Below are 22,684 nucleotides of genomic sequence, written 5' to 3'. Positions count from 1 at the left end.
TTGCCAAGTAACTGATAATTCAACACCATCTGACTTTAACAACGCTGATTGACAACTCTGTTACATATTTGCAGCAAACACATCTAAAGGGGAGTTCTAGACTGGAGTGAAACTTGGCCAAACATTCTCTGTCAGTGTCTTTGAGGAAACTTGTTCCCAAGTTTCTGGTTCAGAGGGAAAATGTCTAAACCCTATTGATATGTGCTCTGGCCTGCTTCAAAGACAGGTAAATTAGCTACAATTGAAAATCAGTTAAACATCATGATGCAATGCAACATTGTCTTTGTCCTTGTATAAACTGAACTGCAGGTTTTCTTGGTCAGATTTCTATCATTCTACAGCTACACAGGTCACAGAATAATTATGTGTGACAACTACAACTCAATAATTCCACTGCAATGATTTTCCCTCCTCCTACTAAAAACCTTACATTGGCTAGGTTTCAAATCCAATCAGGCCAAAGATTCCCCATGCAGTCTGTATTACCTCAGCGAGCCATTAATGGGCCACAGGGCCCAGGCTTAGCCATCTAACCAACGGAGCGGAGTGGCTAATTGTTGCTATTACCGAGACATTATGGAGGAAAAAGGAGGGGAGAGGAGGGGAGAGGGAGGGAGACTTGGTCTTGATGAGGCTAGGAGTGTGTGTGGGTTTGTTAACACTCCACTGAGCCTCTGGATGGGTTTGGGCTTAGGACCATTCAGCCACAGGTAATGGGAATCGAACTGATTAAACGACCAGGGAAATGTGGAACTCAGTTGGGTGGATAAGAATGAGTCTGGGACCATGTGAGACTGCACGTGTGTTTGTGTGTATGAGTGTGTGTGTGTGTGTGTGTATGTGTGTGTGTGTCTACGGCAATCTGCTCATTTCAGCAAGGTGCCTCGGTTTGGCATCAGTGATCAGGGCTTTGGTATCTAACCACAACAAAAAAAATTACATGAAAACAGCACATGTAACACACACACACACACACACACACATACACATGGTCAGGTAGAAAGAGGCAATCATCTGAAGCGCTTGAGAACATAGGAAAACCATCTGAACCCCCAGCAGGCAGAGCACAAAATCAATAAGCTATTCGTTGAACAGGAGCCACAGATAACATACAATCGGAAGCAGCTCTCCATCTGTACAACCAACAAATCAACTCTCAATGTAGACTCACAGTTAGAGACGGGGCAAGCTGTGGCCTTGAGTCCCCAGACAGAGAGCTGCAGGTTCCACTCCTTTCATGTTTTTAACATTAAAGCTGCTGCTCTCCCAGAATAGCTGAATTATTACTTTTTCTTCAGTTCACTTACGATACACACATTTTTCTCTTTGCAGGTTCCATTCCAACAAATGGGAAGTTGGGACATGTGAGCTTGTCTCTGGAGGGTGAACGCTACACTATCCTAGAGGACAGGCATCTTGCTGTTGGAAATTCATTCTACGCATGAGGTTTTGGAGCAGTGCCGGAGTGCTTTTGAGCAAGGAAGCTAACAGACGATGCTTGGCTACACCTAGAGTGTGTGTGTGTGTGTGCGATCATGTATGTATGCCTTCTAGCTGCACTGTGCTAATGTGAATGTGAGCCGATGTGTCATGGAGGCTGAGTTATGACGGCCATTATGTGAGAGGTCCGTGATGTGTGTGTGTGTGTGTGTGTGTGTGTGTGTGTGTTTGTGTACCAAATGGCTAATTCACATATATGAACAGATTAATAACGTCTTCGAATCTAACTCTGTTATCTAGTACTCCCCCCCCCCCCCCCCCCCCCCCCATGAAACTCCAAAACCCTGAAATAGTATCTTTATGTCAAGCGCATACAAAAGAGAATAAACATTTGACCAATGTGACTAAAATGTCCACAGAGAATTGTGGTGGAACTGAATGTTGATAGGGATGGTCATTTTGAAATTAAATGGGCCAGCTGAGGGAGTCTTATGAGCCACTTACTGCTGAGTAGCTGTGAGAGAGAGAGAGAGAGAGAGAGAGAGAGAGAGAGAGAGAGAGAGAGAAGCTGATTGCTAATCAAGCAAGCGGGAGCAGGGGAGTAATTGGACCAAGCTGAACTGCAATGTCACCAATTAGCATTTGAGACTGGGGAGAGCGGAGACATAAACGCTGTTTAATTATGACCATTTTCCTATTTTTTCTACTTCATTTAGAGATGAGAAAGAATATAAGGAGGATGGATGGAGGGAGGGAGAGAGAGGGAGGCGGGGAAGGGAGGGGAGGGAGTGTCTAAAACTTGGAAACTACTAGGGAATCTTTTCAAAAGGAGTTTTTGAAGCTAATCAGAGAGCCACAGTAGCTGGAATCTTTGCAATTGGGCTTCACTTTCTTAATAAGTAGTCAATATTTAGTAACACATCCAACCTTGACCAAGATTGGTCTTTGTGTCCTTACAGCGTTCTATTTAAACTATACTTTCTGTCATTGTAAGACCACACACTGAAATGATGGCAGCAGAAATAGAGAGAGTATGCTTGGCTGAACATTTCTTTTTTGCTTGTGGCTGGTTTTAATTGTAATTACAACAATCTGAAAATTATTTGACACACTGAACAATTTGTTGAAATATCTGGCAACTCGTTCTCACATTGAATACATATACAGATAGAGATAAATATATTCAGTGTACAAAATATTAGGAACTCCTTCCCATTTTTGAGTTTCACCCCATTGTGCACAACCCATGTCTGGATTGCAGAGAGGACTAAAAGCCCGCTTTAACCGTCTCCTCACCTTTATCTCCATCTCCCCTTCATGACTCAAGTAGATTTACGAGGTGAAATCAATAAGTTATCACAGCTTTCATGGGATTCACCTGCTCAGACTATTTCATAGAAAGAGTTTTATCCATTCTGTGGAGGCAGGTAGGTAGATAGATAGATGTTAAGTTGTTTTAATCTCTTTTCCTCTTTCTATATTTTCTGCATATCTCTCTCTCTCTCTCTTTCCTTCCCTTCCTAATGCCAGGCTGGATCTCATCAGTGTGCCTTCTGCCTGCAGGCGACCCCTCTCACACTCACTCACACACACACACACACACACACACACACCAAAGGGTGTCATGATCAGTCTCTATGGCACTTTGTCTCACAATCATATTAACACACTGCAGCCGAAAGAAACACACACACACACACACACACACACAGGCATGTACACCCCCATATGCATACAACCCATGTATACACATAGACACACAAATGCTGAAAAAGAAATATGTTGTGTTACGTTACGTTATGTTACATTAGAAGGCCAGTAAATAAAACCAAAACAATAGAAATGAAATGACCAAGTCCTCTACTTGTAGCATATAACCTTTTCTCAGGTTATCACTGAAAGTCTGGTGCAGTGTAGAAGAGAGCAAGTCATAAACAGACCAGTGACTAACACACACACACACACACACACACACACACACACACACACACACACACACACACACACACACACACACACACACAACACCAAGCTCTCGCGGCAAAACCCAGCGCTGTCCCGTACTGATGACATCATCCCTGCATGCTGGCCTAAAGGTCGCTGATGTCCGGAAGCCGGCCCTGGGCACAAAACACGCCTCACTTACTCACATGGTTGCAGAGTGACAAAGACACGTGCATGAACACACAGAGAGGTGGACAGATACATATACAGGCACCCACATGCACACGTACACATAGGCATACAAACACACACACACACACACACAGATGCAAACACACTCGTCCGGTGTCTTAGTTGAGTGGCAGAATTTTGCCTGGAGATAGCAGACTCCATTCCAGGCTTCTTCCCCAAAACAGTCTCTCATTAGATCCGCTGTCTTCCTGCATGATTTTGTGGGCACTGTGAGACAAACATCCCTCACCCAGTGTAATGTCTCATGGAAAAAACCCGGGCTTTGTCTGACTGGCTGCTTTTTAATGGACTGGAAAGGGACTCAATGTGGGTGGAAATGGAGATGAGAACAGTTTTCAAGATTTTAACGATTTTCAACTCTAAGCTTTTTTAATTTGATTTTACTCCTTAACCTTTATTAATCCAGATAAGACTGTGACTGTGCAACATGTACTTTTTCAAACTTCACACTTGGACAACTGCACACAACCGCAACGGGAAGCTGTCCAGTACAACCACAGTTTTCAACTGTTGGCCACCAAGCAGCTCCACATTTTTGAGCAAGGAGAAGGCATTTCTTATTTACTTGCCCCACTTACATCTTCTCAAACCCTTCCCTGCCCAGGATTCAAACCTTCTGGTCACAAGCCAGCGTCTCTAACTTCTAGGTTACTGCTACCTGTAAGCCTTTAACTGTGTTTAGGCTGCAGGGGTTGTCACGCTTAAAGTGACAGAGGAGGTGAAGTGACAGTTAAGGACTGGACTGGATGGTCTTTGGGGTTAGGGTTAGGGTTCTGCTCTATGTTCACTGTGTCTGTCTACTTACAACCAGCAACTAAATGGTATAATGGCCAAATAGTATAATAAATAAATAATTTATATAAATAGTGAATTGTGTTCACTGCTGATGTTGGATTAGTTTTTCTATTAGTTTATCTAATTGTCAGTCAATGCAAAAAAATGTACCAAAGTTTACATTTTCCTCTCCATTGGATGATCAGTTTCTATTTGTCCATTTTGGTCAGAAAGAATGGATTTTTTTCAGTGCTCTAAGTGAGTAGGTATAGGGAAACAAGGAAACACAAAAATCTGATTAGCTATTTGACAATCCATTGGCTGTTCAAAGGTTCAGAGGCGGTCAATTTTTCTGCAGCAACAATCAGAGAAGTTCGCATTGGTTGTTTGTTTTGTGTTTTTTTCTCCAGGGCAGGTTGACTGCATCCCTGCTCTCTTTCAGCAGCATCTTAACATTCACACCTGGGAGCTGCTACTGTTGCTACTGAGCAGCTGCGGAGGATTGCTAGGGCAGTTGGGGGTTAAGTGTCTTGCCTAAGGCTATCACTGCCTAGCATGATGAGTTGAGGTTATGGCCCAGTTTTGCAAACGGCCTTTGGGAATTGAGACACTAAGCCAAGCCCTGTGAGGTGCGGCTGTGGATGCTCTGATCACGATACTGTAAGTGAGGCAGACAGTAACACCTACCTGAAGAAGGTCACAAAGAACTGCACCAGGTCCATGATGCTGTTATGCTGAGAGAAGGCAATCTGTTGGTAGAGAGAAATAGAGAGAGACAAGTGTGAGAAAAAGAGAGGCAGGTAAAAGAGTATCTTGCTGGAGACCTTTATGCATGGTTTCATACACTCCAAAAACTCTTTGTACATTACAGTGATCGTTAATCTGTTACACTGATCACAGGACGACGTTGACATTGACTAAATGTACTGAACACAAAACCCAGAGACAGGAATTACCTTTTTCCATGAAGCAAACAAAAACACTGTGACTATACATTATACTAGATTCACTAAGCCATTACATAACCTTGCTTTCCCAAACATGCGTTACAGAACATCATCTGAAACTGATGCAATACTGTGGATGAATATCTTTCTTACCTAAGGCCAATGTTCAGACCTCTTACATAAGGCGAACAATTTTATTACTGCCAAAAACATGCTCACACGTTCTCTCTCTCTATCTATCTGAGAAACACACACACACACACCATGCAAAAAAGCAGCCACCATATGGTTTTTTGGTTATTATAAGATCAGGCTATGAGGGGTTTATGGCCTTTTGTGCTTTCCAATATTCCATACCACTTTGTTCAATTGAACTGCAACAAGCCTCTTGAAAGCTAGAGCGCCACTAAATCTCAAGAATCCACTGACTGCACAACCCATTGTGACCCCATGTGATTTCCTGTTTGGATGGTAGTGCGATGTGTGGCCCTGTCCTGCCCTAACCACAGATTTGATAGATGCCGAACTGGATGTCCAATGGGATTATTTAAAATGGAATGGAGATTAGCCATGTGCAGCGGTAAAACGGACGTAGCATGAAGGCCATAACTGAAATGACTTCACTAGGAATGCACTGCTTTTGCCACGTTGCCCAACATATACCTTCAGAAAATGTATGTATTGCACCATCAAAATAAAAAAATAAAAAGCATTACACATATTTCCACTTGTTTCATCAGCATACACACCCACGCACACACACACACACACACATGTACATGCACACCCATCGCTATCACTGTAAAAACTGTTCCCCTCTTATCTTATCCCTCAAACACAACTTAGCAATCTGTCCTCATCAACAACTGTGTATGTTTATGTGTGTGTCTGTTTTTGTGTGTCACGTAGCGTGCAACATACACCCTGCTGCTGCAGAACAAAGCTTTGGCCTTCAGCTATAACAACTCCTGAAAAGCCATTGTTGTCCACGTTTAAACTCCCTCATGTAAAGAGGATTATTTATTACAGCCATAATTGATTTTCCATTCGCTTCTCTCCCCTGTAGGCCCAAAACAGAGTGCAGTCTTCTATCGGAAGGCAGGCTGCCTCCTGATGCCTTGGTTCTAGAGAGGGAGATATGCATGCTGATATAGATACACACAGCACATCAAGGCACTTCTGGGATGCAGCTAACCAGCTGGCAGTGCTACCAGACTCGCTTTATTGCTATTAGCTTCATGAATAGAATATTGAATGAAAAGGATCGCACTCGACAAAAATAGTTTTATATAGCAAATCGCTTTATTCCCATTGCAGATAAAATGTTTTTGTCCTCCTGGCCTTCATCAGTCTGTCAATAATGGGTGTACTTCCCTCTCTAATAAAGGGAGGATCACCAGTAACACAGGTAGGCTCATTCTGGTGTTATCACACTGGAAAGAATCCTCTAGCAGGCAGAATGCAATTTAATTTATTCAAAAATCATTCCCAGTATTAAGAATATATACCTATATTCCATATTAAGGCTGACATCACAGGACCGTAGTGTAACCACGAAATCTGACTTGCCACACGATTGTCAACAGCTGTCACAATGACACACATATCTGCTTATTGTGATCCTAAAAGATTACTGATTCTGAATACTAGAATCAATCGTTCATATTCTACACAGCCTAAAATCTTAGCGAAAAAATTTATTCTAAACCTGTTTTGTGTTTCTGTTTAGTCCTCCACAATCCCAAAAAATCTAATTCAGTAGAAAGCAAACTGGTAAGTTATGCATCAATAGCCAGTTTTTCTTTTGGGGGGGGGCGGGTTCCTTTTGCACCAAAGTGAAAAACAAAAAGAGGAACTAAAAAACAATCAGAAAAAAAAAACCTTGCCTCAAATCGTTTGACTTTTGGTGCAATGTGGCCAACTGACCAGGGCATTAATATGCACAACTAGTTCGCTAAATAGAACGTTGCACTGGTTGCGTAGGTGAGATTTTGGCCTGTGTTGATTGGCTAAAAAACAGCAACTGTTGGCAACGTGGCCACTTTGTTCCTAGATTAAGTGACTTTTCTGACCTTATTTTTCAAAAGTGACTAGTGGCAAATCTAGCAATTTTTTCAGACCATCAGGAAAAATGTTCCAAAGCATTTGGCAACATTGGGTGTTTACAGGTCCTGTGGTTTTAACACTAGAAAGGCCACGGACTGACATAACCGGACGTTGAGAATTTAAATTTAGGCACCCAGAGTTCCCGGACATGAAACGTGGTAAATGTCTGTAGATGAACTGAAAGCATTCATTGCGCTTCTGTATTTCCGTGGAACATATGGCAGTACAAAGATGGATATCGACACCCACTGGTCAGAAAAGTTCAAACGGACTTTTTCAGAAAAACCACTGCCAAGAAACCACTTCAGAGAAATCCTGTGACAGTGTGTGTTGGCTGGGTCGGCGGAGCAAGAGGAGAGGAGAGATGAGTGTGCGAGTAAAAGTGCATTCCTAGAAGCATTAAATGGACTGAGCTCACTGTATATATACTGCACATATTTGACATTTAGCAAATCTTTTCCAATTCCAAATCGTTTCCAATTATTTTACACTATATAATACTGCAGGGTATCAGAGGAACTGTACGTGTATAAAAGCACATTCCAAGAATTCCATGCAGTAAATTTATGATTGAAGAAATCTGTCTCTGTTGTGTTTTTCTTGCTCAAACGGCAATTTTGGCTTTGTGCCTATATATGTTATACAATCACGTAATGGCTACACCTACATTTCCCCCCTGTATATATTCTAGCAATAAAACCACAGACACTGATTTGGTTGTTTTTATTCCAAAGATAAAGTTTTACAGGATGATGTTTTGCACATTAGGTTATTAGATTGCTGTGGATGCAGACATCAGCTGTAATGCTGTGCAGGTTAGTCTTTGTTTGGCCTTTGTCGGCCTTTGTGCTGAATTTGTATTTTGAAGGCCTCAAAAGTCCATGAATACAATTTAATTTTAGAATTCTTAAGCCTTTTGCAGTTTCTTTTCTTTTTCATATTCATGTCAGTGGTGACATTGGCATTACATTTCATTCTCAGTGGCATTAAAAAGGTCTTGAAAAGTCTTAGATTTACCTTTATGAAAGTTGCAGACAACCAGAAATTGGTACAGCTGATGCCACCAATATGCAAATTGTGACATCTCTGATCCTCATGATAGGTGAACTGCAATTTTAAACCAGGAAAAACTCTGATAGCAGCATTGCAGCTCAAAGGGCCTATAAAATGTAACACCAATTATGGTCATCACAATAAATTTGACAATGATATATTTCAAGCATATCCAACATGGGACACCTTCAAATGGATCTAATAGCCAGTAAGTCTGTGTCTTTGTCTTTGGTTGATTCCTCTGAGACTAGTTGGGAGAGGAAGAGAGAAAGAAATGGGGCAGAATGGGCTTAAGTGGTTTACCGGCATTTGGGCAGCAGGTAAAATAGCCTGACAGTGAAAAACGTGGAGAAAAGCTGATTTTGGTCCAGGGGGACGCAGCATTAAATAGGGGCGTAAGGGAGAAAAGAGCCTGGCTTTGCACTCAGGCTTCCAGTGCAGCAATTTACACCATTCCCCACCAACTGACAGTGTAAAGACTTATTATGAATGCATACACATGCACCAACACAGACCACCAACACACAGAGCTACACACACACAATTACATAGAAGCACCTGGAAACATGTGCATCCAAACACATTCAAAGACACACACACATACCAGACTCATGCATCCAAGAGGTACAGCAACAAATAACAAATGCTTGTTAAGAACAAATAAGACGGTGTGCACAAACACAGAATAACACAAGGGACACCTCACAAAAACTGTACAGTAGTATATTAGTACACACACACACACACACACACAGAAGCACACACACACACACACCCCTCCTGCACACACACACACCCATACACACTTTCCAGTCCCAGGCCAACTCTAGCCAGCGCAGCCATCATTTCAATTTACAACAGCTGCAGTCGTTAAATGCAACTACAATCAATAAGCTGTTTAGACCCCGCCCATTTTTTGACCCACACCACTGCAGAGCCACCGAGGCACAAACTTGACACTACTAAAAACACACACACACACACACATGCATATGCATGATGCATGTTTTATGTACATAAGCAGAAGCATACACAGATGCATAAACAGAGGCACATGTGCACACACATGCATAAACATACACACAGCACTCTTCCCCAACAACTATAAAAAGAAAAAAAAAATGATTATGTGTTATACACTTAAAATTCAATGCTTGCATACCCACACGGGGAACATACACGCTCACTTACACACACACACACACACATGCACATGCACACACACACACACACACACACACACACACACACAAAATGTAGAACCTGAATAAATACTGTAGGCTTAAACAGAGTACATGTTGTAAGATCCACCCACACATTTTCTAATAGATTTTCAGGCAACATAGGCAACACACTGTCATCCGCAGTAAACATTACATGTGGGGTCCCACACAGATGAATTTCGGGCCCCATCTAATTTTCCATTTATATACTTCCACTTGGACATATTATCTGCAAAAATGACGATGACACGCTGTTATATCTGCCCATAAAACCTAGTTTAGCGTTTTGCAAATACAAAAGAAATGAGCATGATTCATTTTCAGCCACCTGACTCCATTAATTTTATTCAACACGTATTTTGTACTCTGCCCACCAATGTAAAGCCAGTAGCGAAAAGCAAATCAGCAATCAGCAAAAGCAAATGAATTCCAATATTCCAAAATTGAGATGTTTTTATTCTTTAGTGATCTGGGTAGAGTTACTCACGCTTTTATCTCTTCTCATTTAAATTACTGCAACTGGCTCCTCAGGGCTCCTAGACTTTGAAAAGACCTGCCTGGGGAGCTTAGGCTGGCTAAATCACCACTGACTTTTGAATCACTTCTTAAAACTTAATTTTACACATTTGCTTTCAATGATCTTTTAGTAATTGTCCTTAACCTCTCTATGTATGTTTTACTTTTATTCCTTGCTTGCTTACGACGCTTTTTACTTTTACAGCTGATTATAACGTTCTTGTCTTAAATTCCTTTGCAGCCATTTCACTATATAAATAGACTATTATTATTACAAATAAAGATTAGCAGATCAACGTGTTGCAGAACTTCTCAGCCTATGTTTTATGAGATGTTAAAGCTTGACTAAAATGTATCCAACATTCATACCCTAGGACTTAAATAACTGCAACTGTACACTTTAATGTCAGATAAACCATGTGTTTAGTGTGGCGGTGGGAACTTCTCCTTCACAGTGCCGTGTCAAGGCTGGAACTGCTGAGTGCTGTGATGCCACTGAGAAAGGAATGGCAGAGAGTTGGTTCTGGTACAAAAGGCATCTAATAGAATGTGGAGTTCTACAGACACACACATGAATGCACTGAAATAGCCTACACATTAATGCATACACACACACACACACACACACACACAGAGAGAGAGAGATGCCAGCGGAATTCCTTCTCTATAGAATGTAATTGTTTTGAGACCAGGGGTTAACAGACTGTTCAGAGGGACGCTGTTTTCCAAAGCTTATGGGTAGAGCTGCAATTATTCTGAGAGAGAGAGAGAGAGAGAGAGAGAGAGAGAGAGAGAGAGAACAAATGAAGCGACAGAGAATAGAGAGAAGGCAAAGAAGAGATGAAAGCCAACAGGAATGATGTAAAGGGGGGGGGGACTACAAGGACGAGAGTTCCACAGTCCAGTCATTACCGGAGGCCTACGGTGGCCCACTGGGGACAAACCTAGCAGCAGTGACAGAAGTGGGCTGCCTTTGAATTCCCTAGTCCTGGCCACGGCCTGCTTGTTAAAACCGGGAATAAAGGGCTGCGCTTGGCTAATCAATAAGTGAAAGAAGAAAAAAAAAAAAAACAGACAAAAGGAAAACAATGAGGGGAGAAACGGAGCCAGAAAGAGGGAGGGAGAGAGGGAAGTCGGGAAAAAGAGAGGGGGAGTAAGAGGGAGGAAGTGTGAGATGGGTGTAAGACAGATGGAGACGAGAGAGAGAGAGAGGGAAGGGACAGAAAGAGAGGTGCGAGATGAATGAGGGGATTGGATACAGGAAGAGAGGGAAGATAGACTGAGAGAGAAAGGAAGTTGAGGAGAGATATAGCGAGTGATGGGATGATGGTGGGGAAAGATACAGCAGCAGGAACTCTTACTTTTTCTCTACCCACTTAATCCTCATCAGGGTTGCGGGGCACAGCTAATCAACAGCTAATCAACGTAAAACTGCTCAGTGGGAGTCTATGCCAGCATCCATGGGGTGGAAGGCAGGGAGACAGCTAGACACCCCACCCATCACAGGGTTAACACAGACAGACAGACACTCACACTCATACTATGGGAAATGTATTTATTTTGTTTTTTGGAATGTGGGGGAAACCAGAGGAAATCCACGCCAACATGAACACAACTCCACACAGGAAGGGGCGGGGCCAGGAATCGAACCCAGCTCCTTCTTGCTGTCAGATGACACTGATAGCCGCCCCGCAGGAGGAATTGATATCAAGTGGAGGGCTTAAGGGTATTAATTTAATTCCAAAGTGCTGCCTTCCAATTTCTTGTGTGTTTTTTAATATGCTGTATAGTCTGCTTTGTGTTATTTGTCTTCCATCGAGGACCACATTGGAAATAAGTGTTGTGTAACACTTTCATGCGCCATCCTCCTCCTTTAACATGTTTGATTACTTTAATACCCATAATAAATTCAATCAATCAATCAATGCACCTCTTTTGGGGGCAAAACAATGTAAATTTATATTAATTATTCAATATTGAAAAAATATTAATGACTGCATGCTGTATTAGTTTTTAAGTTAACACAATTATTTTTTTTTTTTTGATGAATTAAAATGTATATATATATATATTAGACAAGTTAAAGTAGCACATGTGTGAGTGTGAACACGTTCATATGCATGTGTCACGTGCATCAGCATGTGAACAATTATACATGTGCGTTTCACTGGGAGTGAAAACTGTTTACACTGTAACAGTCAGCATCATTGCTTGCATATTCATGGGAAGACCTAATGACCAAAGTGAGGCATTTGCCAAGTGCCGCCTCCACCTACATGGTATGCAAATGAGTCCTGCTCTGCCATATGTGTGCACTTGTTAGGAGGGCTCACAGATGCACCTCCTCTTAACAGGTGCTTAAGACCTACTTTTGTGCATCAATCTGCAGCTCACACAGCAGTAACGAGCTGAAGTGCAAACTATGATCCTATAACAGTTAAAATCACTTTTCAACCTGATTTTTATTATTCCGATTTTTATTCATTATACACTTTGATCTCTCTTCACTGAGCCCACAGTGACACTGGAGAGTTATCTCCACTCGCAATTCTATCAATCTGCAAAGTAATACGAAGCAAAATTTTCATCATGTAGCTTTCTCAAAAAAGGCATGTAACAACTGATACTATACTAACTGCCACATAATGTAATAATTTGTCAAAATATAATAAAATGTCCCTTTGAATGACTTGAAAATGTCATAAAACCTGTTCATGTAATACATTGCTTGCTAATGTAATAACATCACATTATTACATTAGCTGGCCATTATTACTTTATAAGGGTGTAGCAGATTTTAAACAGTTAAAATAGTACTGATTAATGATGTAATAACTTATTATATATCACTTATTACATTATTCTTATGAGCCCTTACATTGTTGGTCGAAACTATTGTTACATCGCCACTTAAAAATATGTTTCACCACTTATGAAGTAATAATGGCCGGTTAATGTAATGATGTGATGTTATTACATTAGCCAGCAATTTAGCATACGTTTTATTACATTTTCACCCCATTTAGATGGAGATTTTATTCTATTTTGATGAGTTACTATTATTATCCAGCTGTTGTTACATTATCAGTTGCTACAAGGCAAAATTAAGTTGTACTATCAGACCATGACGAAGAACATCTCATTCAGCATTAAAACATTAGTCCATTTACACCTTTATTACTGGTCAAATTTATTTTACTTGTTTCTCAAAACCACTGCATACAGACCACAAATGGTTTAGCTGTGAGTTCAGGAGGGTCCCGAACTGAGAATGCAGCACTAGGCCAGTTTTTGTACTTAAGCAGTTCAACCTCTAATACACACAAACACACATACACATACACACTATTTATTGCCACATCCCAAACCTAATTTGTCCTGATGTCCTGATGTTGCTGATTGATGTGCTGATTTCCTGGCTGGTTAAATGGGCAGCACTCAGCCTCTCCTCTCTTCTTCCACCCTATGGAACCTAATACTGCCTCAAAAAGATGCATCAGATACACCAAGCTCTGTGTGTGAGTGTGTTTGTGTGTGTGTGTGTGTGTGTGTGTGTGTGTGTGTGTGTGTGTGTGTGTGTGAATCTGCCTCTTTCTGTACGTGCTTCTCTGTGAGTGAATGTGTATCAGACATCTCATTACGAGAGACATTCTATTTAATGATGGCAGGCGCAGAGGATAAATAAGTGACTGAGCATTCAGCGGGAAATCAAATCAACCAACCAATCACGCTGGGACGGAGTTTGCCTGGAACAAAATGGCTGCTCACCTCAGAGAGAAGATTTTTAATCAGCTGGTCTATAGGCTGTGATACATGGAGGGATAGATGGAGGGAGGCAGAGGAGGTAGAGGGATGCAAATGGACATAATGGTGTGTAGGGGGAGAGTATCATTAGTTATTGTATTGTCCATCACAAATTACAAATGAGAAAATGCATAATTCAGGAAGGGTAAAATTTCTCAACTTCTCCGAGAGTGACACGGACAGCAGCAGGAGTGCTCTCTCTAGAATAGTGTGTGAATAGTGAGTGTTATTCTATCGTTATCACTTTTCATTTTGCTTCTCCAAAACAGAAAGTTGAAGAAGACAGCAAGAACTGTTCATCTCGACGTACTGTGCTCCCTTCTTGCAGAGATAACATTTTCTGCTAAATTACAAAAAGAGATATGCAAATTAGAAACAGCTATGGTTCTGGTGAATAAGTTACACTACTTTTGGCTGAATTATAACAGTCAGTTCTTTCAAAACAGAGAGATGAAGAGAGAAACTGGGCCATGTTCTAGTTAAGTTAGTGGGCCTCATCAATAAAAGATATTTTGTGATTACGACCAAATGCAAGCCAAACCTGATTTATGGAAAACCAATGCCAAAATGAACAAATCATATTGACATTCTCTATTTTTCTGTGAAGCAAATACTTATTTCAATATTTCTATTCCAAAAGTTACATAAGATTTTCATTAATTGATATTATTTATATATTATTTATAGTTCATTGTTTTCATATGAGGACTTCATTTCAACGTGAGATATCAAACATTTTAAAAATGTCACCCTACTTTGATGAAATGAATTGTAGAATAAAAATAAAACTCCCTATTAGTGATGTACAGACATTTACTTTTTTCAATATTTTTGAGTATGGGCACTTCTCTTTCCAAAATAGAAATACTACAATTTGGAAACGTGTGTATATATTTTATAGAGAAGATTTTATTGTGTTTGAAATAAACACATGATCGAATCCTGGATAAATTCTGGGAATATTTTGGTTAAATTTCCTAAATAAGAAATGCAAACCAGGATCGTCCTGGTGAAGTCCTGTCGTCATGGTGAACACAGGAGAGCGAGGACTGAGGTGCAAGGTCAGCATGACACAACCAATCAAAATCTGTTCCAGCAGGACGACCGATCCCATCGCCTCCCTCTGCCTTACAACCAGCCCTCCACACCGAGGTGATGTCATGACGCCGCCAGGGAAACACTCACAGGTCACACCGGGCACGAGCTGTGTGTGTGTGTGTGTGTGTGTGTGTGTGTGTGTATGAGTGAGTGAGTGAGTGAACGTGTGCGTGAGCATTTTATGTGAAAGAGGGAGAAAAAAAGAGCAGGAGGAGGCAGAGAACACAGGATAGCAGGATAGGAAATTTCTGTGAGAGAGAGAGAGAGAGAGAGAGAGAGAGAGAGAGAGAGAGAGAGTGTGTGTGTGTGTGCCTGTGTGTGTGTGTGTGTGTGTGTGTGTGTCCATGTCTGTCATAGAGAATACATTGGCTCAATCAGTTTTTGACGGATGCAAAATCTCTGTCTGACCGTGTGGGTGTGGGTGTGTGGGTGAGTGAGAGAGAGAGAGCAAGATAATGAGTTTCTCTACGTGTGTGTATGCTTGTGTGTGTGACAGAGAGAGAGAGAGAGAGAGAGAGAGAGAGAGAGAGAATAATGACTTTTTGTATGTGTGAGTGTGTGTGTGTGTGTGTGTGTGTGTGTGTGTGTGTGTGCAAGAGAGAGAGAGAGAGAGATGAGTGAGTTTGTGTATATATATATGTGTGTGTGTGTGTGTGAGAGAGAGAGAGAGAGTGAGAAAGGGAGAGAGAGAGACTGAGGGACGGAGGGAGAGAGGGAGAGAGAGAGGGAGGGAGAGAGGGAGGGAGGGAAGTCTTTACCCTTAAGTTTCTGATTAGTTTTTTCAAATTAGAAGCCATATGTGAAGGAGAATCTCTAATACACATTTCTAAGCAACAATTGATGATTTTAACCAGTTCACATATAACTCAGAGGTACGTTACTTGCTAAGGACAGGTGTTGACATGCAGGACAGCGATCACACCTACAGTTCATTTTCTTTGGTCTGAACCATACTTAAAAAAGTTTACTTTGCAGTATTTTTGTATTTGGTTGGTTTAGATTCACACTGTGAACCAGGGTTTGTAAACAGAAGTCACATGGACTCATAAGTAGCTTGTTTATTGGACAGAGTTTTGGTAACCTGTCAACCCGCAAGGTGAAAGATTTTGGCAGCCGGGGAGCGGGGGAGTCAAAACAAATCCAAATCAGTTCCTGTAACTTTAACCATGGACTTGTCTGTGCTCTTTGCTGTAATTTCTCTCATCTTCATACCAGGTAGGAACACATGAAGAAACAGCTGAATATGAGGATCAGTCCAGGCTGTGGTTTGTCCTCAGTTAGTTTTATTATGCAAGGCTTATTTAAGCAATCTGATACTTTCTTCTACAACACAGCAAATTGATTAAGAACATATCTTATTTGACCAGGCCAGTTGACTAAGACCACAGTCTTATTTGTTGACTAAGAATGCATACTAGCTTACATCAATGGTCTAGGGAATACTTGTAGGGAGTAGGGAACTGTACACATTATATCTGTTAGCAGCCCAGTACAAACCACTGCTGGCCAGTCTGCAGCACTACTGAAGCAGTTGGGGTTAAATGTCTTTGCATAAGGGTAAATGTTTCTTAGTTCTTTGACAGAGACATGAAGAGGCTTTCAGAGAACAAAAGGGAGAAAAAAGACAGAAAGAAAGATAATGAGAGAGGAATACATGCCGTGTCAGTGAGGGTGCGCTCCGAGTCTTTCTTCAGTGAGCCTGTCAGAGAGTTAACGACAGATTTCAGTCCAGCACAAGCCTGGGAAGCCCAGGGGTCCTTGAGAATGAAGACCCGGAAACCAGGCCACGAGAAGTAGTGTGTGTATGTGTGTGTGTGTGTGTGTGTGTATATGTACATGTGTGCGTCTCACTGCCACAGACAATAACATCACATGTCGTGCCAACACAGGCTGCCAGGCTCAGCTGAAGGGTCACATTGTCAGATCAGTAAGATTTTGTCAAATTCACATTCACTCTTCTCTCTGATATGCCAAATTCTACAAGATTGGAGGCATCTTGCAATGACAGATGTGTTAATATATAATTGTTGATATGATTAACTTGCAGATTTGTTATTGTTAAATTTATTTTCAAGCACTCTGTCTCTCCCTTGCTCTCTCTTTCTTCCTCTGTGTGTTTGTGTATGTTTGTGCTCCTGTGTATGTGTCTATGTAGGTGCTATTTTTATGTGCACCTGCATGCGTGTGCGTATGTGTGTGTGTGTGTGTGCGTGTGTGTGTGTGTGTGTGTGTACAGACAGGTCCATTAGATCAAATATATCAGACCTGGCCATTACCAATCCTCAGGACAGTTTCACTTGGTTGCCCTGTTCTGGCGTCGGAAGCGACCAAGGTCACAGGACCGGACGCCGAGCGCTTCTCATGTTACACACGGCGAGTCCGATAGGGCGGCGGGATAGGCTTCATCGTGGTAATTATCATATCACCTTTCAACTAGCAGCTATATGGAGCTCTGATAATGTGGCATTAATGGGAAATGCATATGAGGGGAGCGATCAATGGACAAATGACCCTTAACGAGGCACAGGACACTCAGCAATAAACGCTGACATTTATATAAACCAAACTACTGTGATAATACAAGCTGCCGAGACAGGAGATGAAAGTGGCTCTGTTGGTGTTGTATGTTTTCACTTGACGTCTTCGGTTTTCACTTCTCAGATGTGGCAAACTGTGTCATAACTTTGCCTTTCTAATGAGTGTATTTCAGCAATTAGAGATCATCGGGAAAGAGTACAAGTTGTAGTTTGTGGAGCTAACAGTGTAAAAAGTCAACATTTCACCGTGTGTTTCCCAGATGCTTACCCTTGCCTCACTGGACTGAACTAATGAAGGGTTTTTGTTTCTTGCTGCTGCATGCATTACTGCCTTAAAAATCATTAATGAAATAAAAAAGCATTTCAGTATTTCTGTATTCTCCCTTTAATTTTTACTGGAATTCATTTTCTCCTGGCAAACAAGGAAAAGCGAACCGCCCAGCTAGCTGGCTTGCCAAACAGCTAGCCATCTACCCATCTATCATTCTCCCATCCATCTATCTATCCATCTGACATCCATCTATCCATCCATCCATCTATCCTCGCCTCTATGTCTTTATCTCTCTCCAGCCCTGCATTCCTCCTCCTCTCCATCTGTCAGTTAGGCATTCTCCATTTTCTCAACTCTGGACTACTTGACTGTACAGTAGTCTCAACATCAGTTAACCAGCCTGCCTGTTTTCACTCTCTCCTAATTTCTCCATTCTGTCACTTCTCGACTCCATCCATCACAACACACCCCACGCCCTGCGTGACAGTCATCTTAAAATATCACCGCTAAAAGTCTACTTCAATTTAATGGATCATAAGGCTAGAGCGTGAATATTTAGAGTGTGTGGCTGCCGCCTGTAGATTTAATCCGGTGCTGCATAATTGATGGAGAGACATTGGCAAACTCACAGATCATTAAATGTGATAGTAGATTTGCCAAACACTTTTCAGAATGGTTTATGCTCAATGTCCTGTCAGGGCTATATATTTTGCAGAGAGACAGCTCCTGAAATCTGGGGAGATGATGCTGATGCCAACTACCCCTCCGCCTCTTACTTTGTTCACCCAAAGAGCTAAACTAACTTACTTACTTAAGTAGGAATTTTAATATACTGTAAGTGCCATGCACAAAGTTATGACATAAGTTATGACTCACACAAACACAGTGCCCTGGTGTTTCTGCAGGTCACAACATCTAGACCTTTAAAAAATCAGTTATAATGAAATTAAAGATTGATTCTGCCACAAAAATCAAAGTGAAAGTGGGAAAAATAGAAAGCTAACATAATGTAAGTCTGTGCCTCAATGGCTGGTCTCCCACCAGAGACAGTGCACACATTTTTAAGACTTCTGAAAGTGTATTGTAGTCTTAACAGGTATAACTCTTTAAAGACTTCTTCTTAGACTTTGAATAAATTCATTACTTTTTAAGGATCTGCAAACCACCTGTGCACCTTGAACAATCATTTTCCTGAAAAAATCAGAGATCATTGACCTATTTTAATCCAAAATTTAACACACACATCAAAGGCAGAGTCAAGAACTGTTACATATACTGTACAATTTCCAGTTAAATTCTAACCATCTATCTATCTATCTATCTATCTATCTATCTATCTCCTTGCTCTCTTTCTCTCTGGGTTTTCAGGTCTGTTGTCTGATTGTTGTCCATTACTATTTTACTATATTACTACTGTCCACTATTTGCCCTTAAATCAACGGCCACCATTGATTGAATATATGAAAAGAAATTGAATGAAATCAAATTGATCTCAGTTGTCATCATTACTGTCTTCCTCCTTCCTCCTGACAACCACAACCACCAAACCCTGCACATCCTCTCCTCTCCTCTCCTCTCCTCTCCTCTCCTCTCCTCTCCTCTCCTCTCCTCTCCTCTCCCCGAGCCTCCTACCTGGATCTTGATGGGCCAGCTGAAGTTGGAGACGTAGACGTAGAAGGTGATGTTGTGGTGAAGTCTGAAGTTGAACTTTTCACATGAGAAGCTGTCTCGGTGCTCCTTGATGTTGCTCCTCGCTACGATGGGCATCTCCTCACCTGAGATGGTGCCAGCTGTGTGGGAGAGAGAGAGATAGAGAGTGGCTGGATTGAGGAAAAGGGTGACAAGGAATAGAGCAGGTTAAAATAGACTAGACTAGACTAGACTAGACAAGACTAGAACAAAGTGTGTAAAGTGTCAAATATATAAAACAGAACAGAAAACTTTACAATAGAAAGAGTGGACTCTGGAGTCTACCCTTAGAAAACTTTTTTTTTTTCTATATTTTTTTTCCATCCTAGCACCCTTCCACTGGATCCTATCAGAGTAAAATTTAAAATCTGATTTGTAGTGATTAGCATCTTAACTGTGTTCAGTGTCTGCCTCATCTGTATGGAGGGGCTACAATATCTCATGAATGTTAAAGGGATACCATGACATTTTGAGTTTTAGTTGATTGCATTTCTTCACCAGACCCTTGTTATATTGCGTGAAACCAAGGGACATCAGACCCACATGCTAGCTTGTGGCTTGTAGTGTTCCTTGTTTTCAATGAGGAATACACACACAGGAAAGCTGATGGACACCTGTACCTTGTGTTCGGTCTGCAAGCAACGCGATCAAGTCACCAGAAGTCCATTTATTTCCTATAGAGCTGAGCGACCAGGGAAACTTAGCCATTGTGTGGACGGTCAACAAGCTTGTCAGCTGAGAAAAGTTGGCCACAGCTGAACTTTTTCTGGTCATCGGCCAATCAACAGCCAATCTGATTTGTGCTTTCTTGTTTCCCGATGTGATTTAGTTCTATGAACAATAGTTCCGCCTGGCAAGTGCAAAATGGGTGAGAAGCTAATTACAGCCATTCAAAGTTCATAGTTCTCTACAACTTTTTTTTTGTGAAGATTACAGGAATAAACATCTCAAAACGATGCTTGGAGACCAGATACGTCTGCTGTCAATGGTAAACTTGCAAGTATTTATTTTTCTGTTTATTATTTTTTTTGTCAGCTAGCGATGTAAATTCATTAAGAGGACATTACGACAGGCAGTACCACAGCAGCAAAAGTACATGATGTGGCTGTTGAAAACTTTGTAGCTGCAAAAGACCACAACATAGATGCAATCGGAGACTCTTGCATCACCCGCAGTCGGTCAGAATAGGTCGTTCACAGTGTGAACACCCATAATGTGGTAATTCTCTTGTGAGGGAAAAAATGTCTAAAATTCCAAATTTTAAGGTATGCCTTTCAGCTGAGGCAGGTAAATTAACGTTCACAAGAAGCAAAAGTATTTTCATGACTCTTCCTAGTAATTCTAACCATGGTTGTAAGTTTCTCTCGGTGCTGAAGTGGTCTGAATTCAGTATCCTTCAACGCATTATCAGCACTTCTGTATTAATGGGCTAGTTTTTCAGACAGTTTGAATAAAATATTACCACCTCCTGCTTTATCAGGGCCATAAAACACTCTGTAATAGCCAGCACACAATCGCACACGCCCACACACACACACACACACGCACTCGAGTACCAAGCTGGAGAGGCTCTGGGCCCCAAGACACTGCGAATGTGAAAGCAGAGTGCTTTTATCTTAATTGAAATCAGAAAAAAAAAACTTTTTAAAATGCCCTAATGCCTGAATTTAAAATAGCTCCCAATGTGTTTTGTCAAGAGGGGGAATCCCCTGGAGTCAAGAAGTAAGTGAATCTGACCATTTTACTTAAGGACACTTGGCCACAAATGAAAGCTACTTAGTGTGTCTTTAGAGACGGCCAGCTAAATGAATGAGAGTTTTAGATACAGTCTAAACAAAGCACACTCAGGGACGTACTCTGTATCAGATGATTCCTGGTTACATTTTAGATTACAGCTCACTTTTTATGCAATTAGACAATAATGAAATGTCACAAAATGGCCTTTTTATTAACCAGACCTTGACTGAGTATTTACTAGTCAGACAGTTGGACCGGGTTACATCTTCAGCAGAATAAACCACGACTAAAGGAGACAGTGCCCAGTGTTTCAGTATAGCAGCTTATATCTTACCATAGATTTTTTTATTTTACTGTCCCTACTAATTCAATATTGATTACCAAACTGATCTAAAGGTTATTTGATCATTATTCATATTACCATTATTTTTCATCTTAATATTCTACTCCATCAGATATGATGAGAAGCCAAAAGGCCTCATAGAAAATCAAAGAAAGGGTATTTTTGAGACTTCTGTCAGTTTACCTGTTGAGCTTAAGGACCAAGTGATGTTCAGGTTGAAGTTGTTGGAGGCGTTGATGGACATGTCGAGGTTCTTATTGGCCTGCAATAGCAAGAAACAAAAGAAAAGGTTGGTCACATGGACAACAGAACTTGTGCATTATGGGATAGCAGAGGATGAACTGATTTTTGAAGTCGATGGAAGGAAAGTGACTGAGGTTTAGGAAGAGCAAGTCAGATAATATTCAGGCATTTAGATGAAGACCGTTTGCTTTCTGTCTCTGTCTAACAGCAGACGCCAAATATTAATCGACACCATTTAGAGAATAAATGTTACAGTTTGTTCTTTTTAAACTATGAATGACACATAATTTCAACTTCAAGCCTTTAGATAATGAGATTTTAATGAGAAACCGTCACAAATGTGAAAAATTGAATCAGTTTTATTTGCTTCTTCATCTGAAGGCTTCATGTTTACACACTACATGGATCAGGCTTATTAAATAATGTGATGAGAAAAGAAAAGGATCTGTGTGTGTGTGTGTGTGTGTGTGTGTGTGTGTGTGTGTGTGTGTTACCTGTTCAGGTGTAGCCATGAAGTTGATGGCGGTGTAGTAGTGGTCATCCTCCTGAAGCAGACTGAAGGTAAACTGGTAATCTATCAACAGGTTGTCTAGGCAACAGAGAGAGAGGCATAGACATAGACAGAGAGAGAGAGAGAGATGGAGAGAGAGAGAGGGAGAGAGAGGGAGAGAGAGAAAGAAATAGACAAAGAGAGAGAGAGAGAGAGA

At 41.2% G+C, this 22,684-nt stretch overlaps 1 protein-coding gene across 3 annotated transcripts in view; it reads right to left on the bottom strand.

The window, feature by feature from the left end:
* The window catches only part of atrnl1a (attractin-like 1a), a 225,085-nt gene that overhangs the window by 92,062 nt on the left and 110,339 nt on the right, over window positions 1-22,684 (bottom strand). For all 3 annotated transcript variants that reach the window (XM_078288842.1, XM_078288841.1, XM_078288840.1), the window contains 4 exons: window positions 22,472-22,566; window positions 21,918-21,996; window positions 19,598-19,755; window positions 5,098-5,159 (listed from right to left, as the gene is read on the bottom strand). In XM_078288842.1, coding sequence (XP_078144968.1) covers window positions 5,098-5,159; window positions 19,598-19,755; window positions 21,918-21,996; window positions 22,472-22,566 — 394 coding nt within the window. The remainder of the gene's footprint in view (window positions 1-5,097; window positions 5,160-19,597; window positions 19,756-21,917; window positions 21,997-22,471; window positions 22,567-22,684) is intronic.

The sequence above is a fragment of the Centroberyx gerrardi genome, chromosome 15 (assembly GCF_048128805.1).
Source record: "Centroberyx gerrardi isolate f3 chromosome 15, fCenGer3.hap1.cur.20231027, whole genome shotgun sequence".
NCBI classification, from domain to species: domain Eukaryota; kingdom Metazoa; phylum Chordata; class Actinopteri; order Beryciformes; family Berycidae; genus Centroberyx; species Centroberyx gerrardi.
Note: the sequence above shows the minus strand (reverse complement) of the source record. Positions and strands in the feature narration are given on the sequence as shown.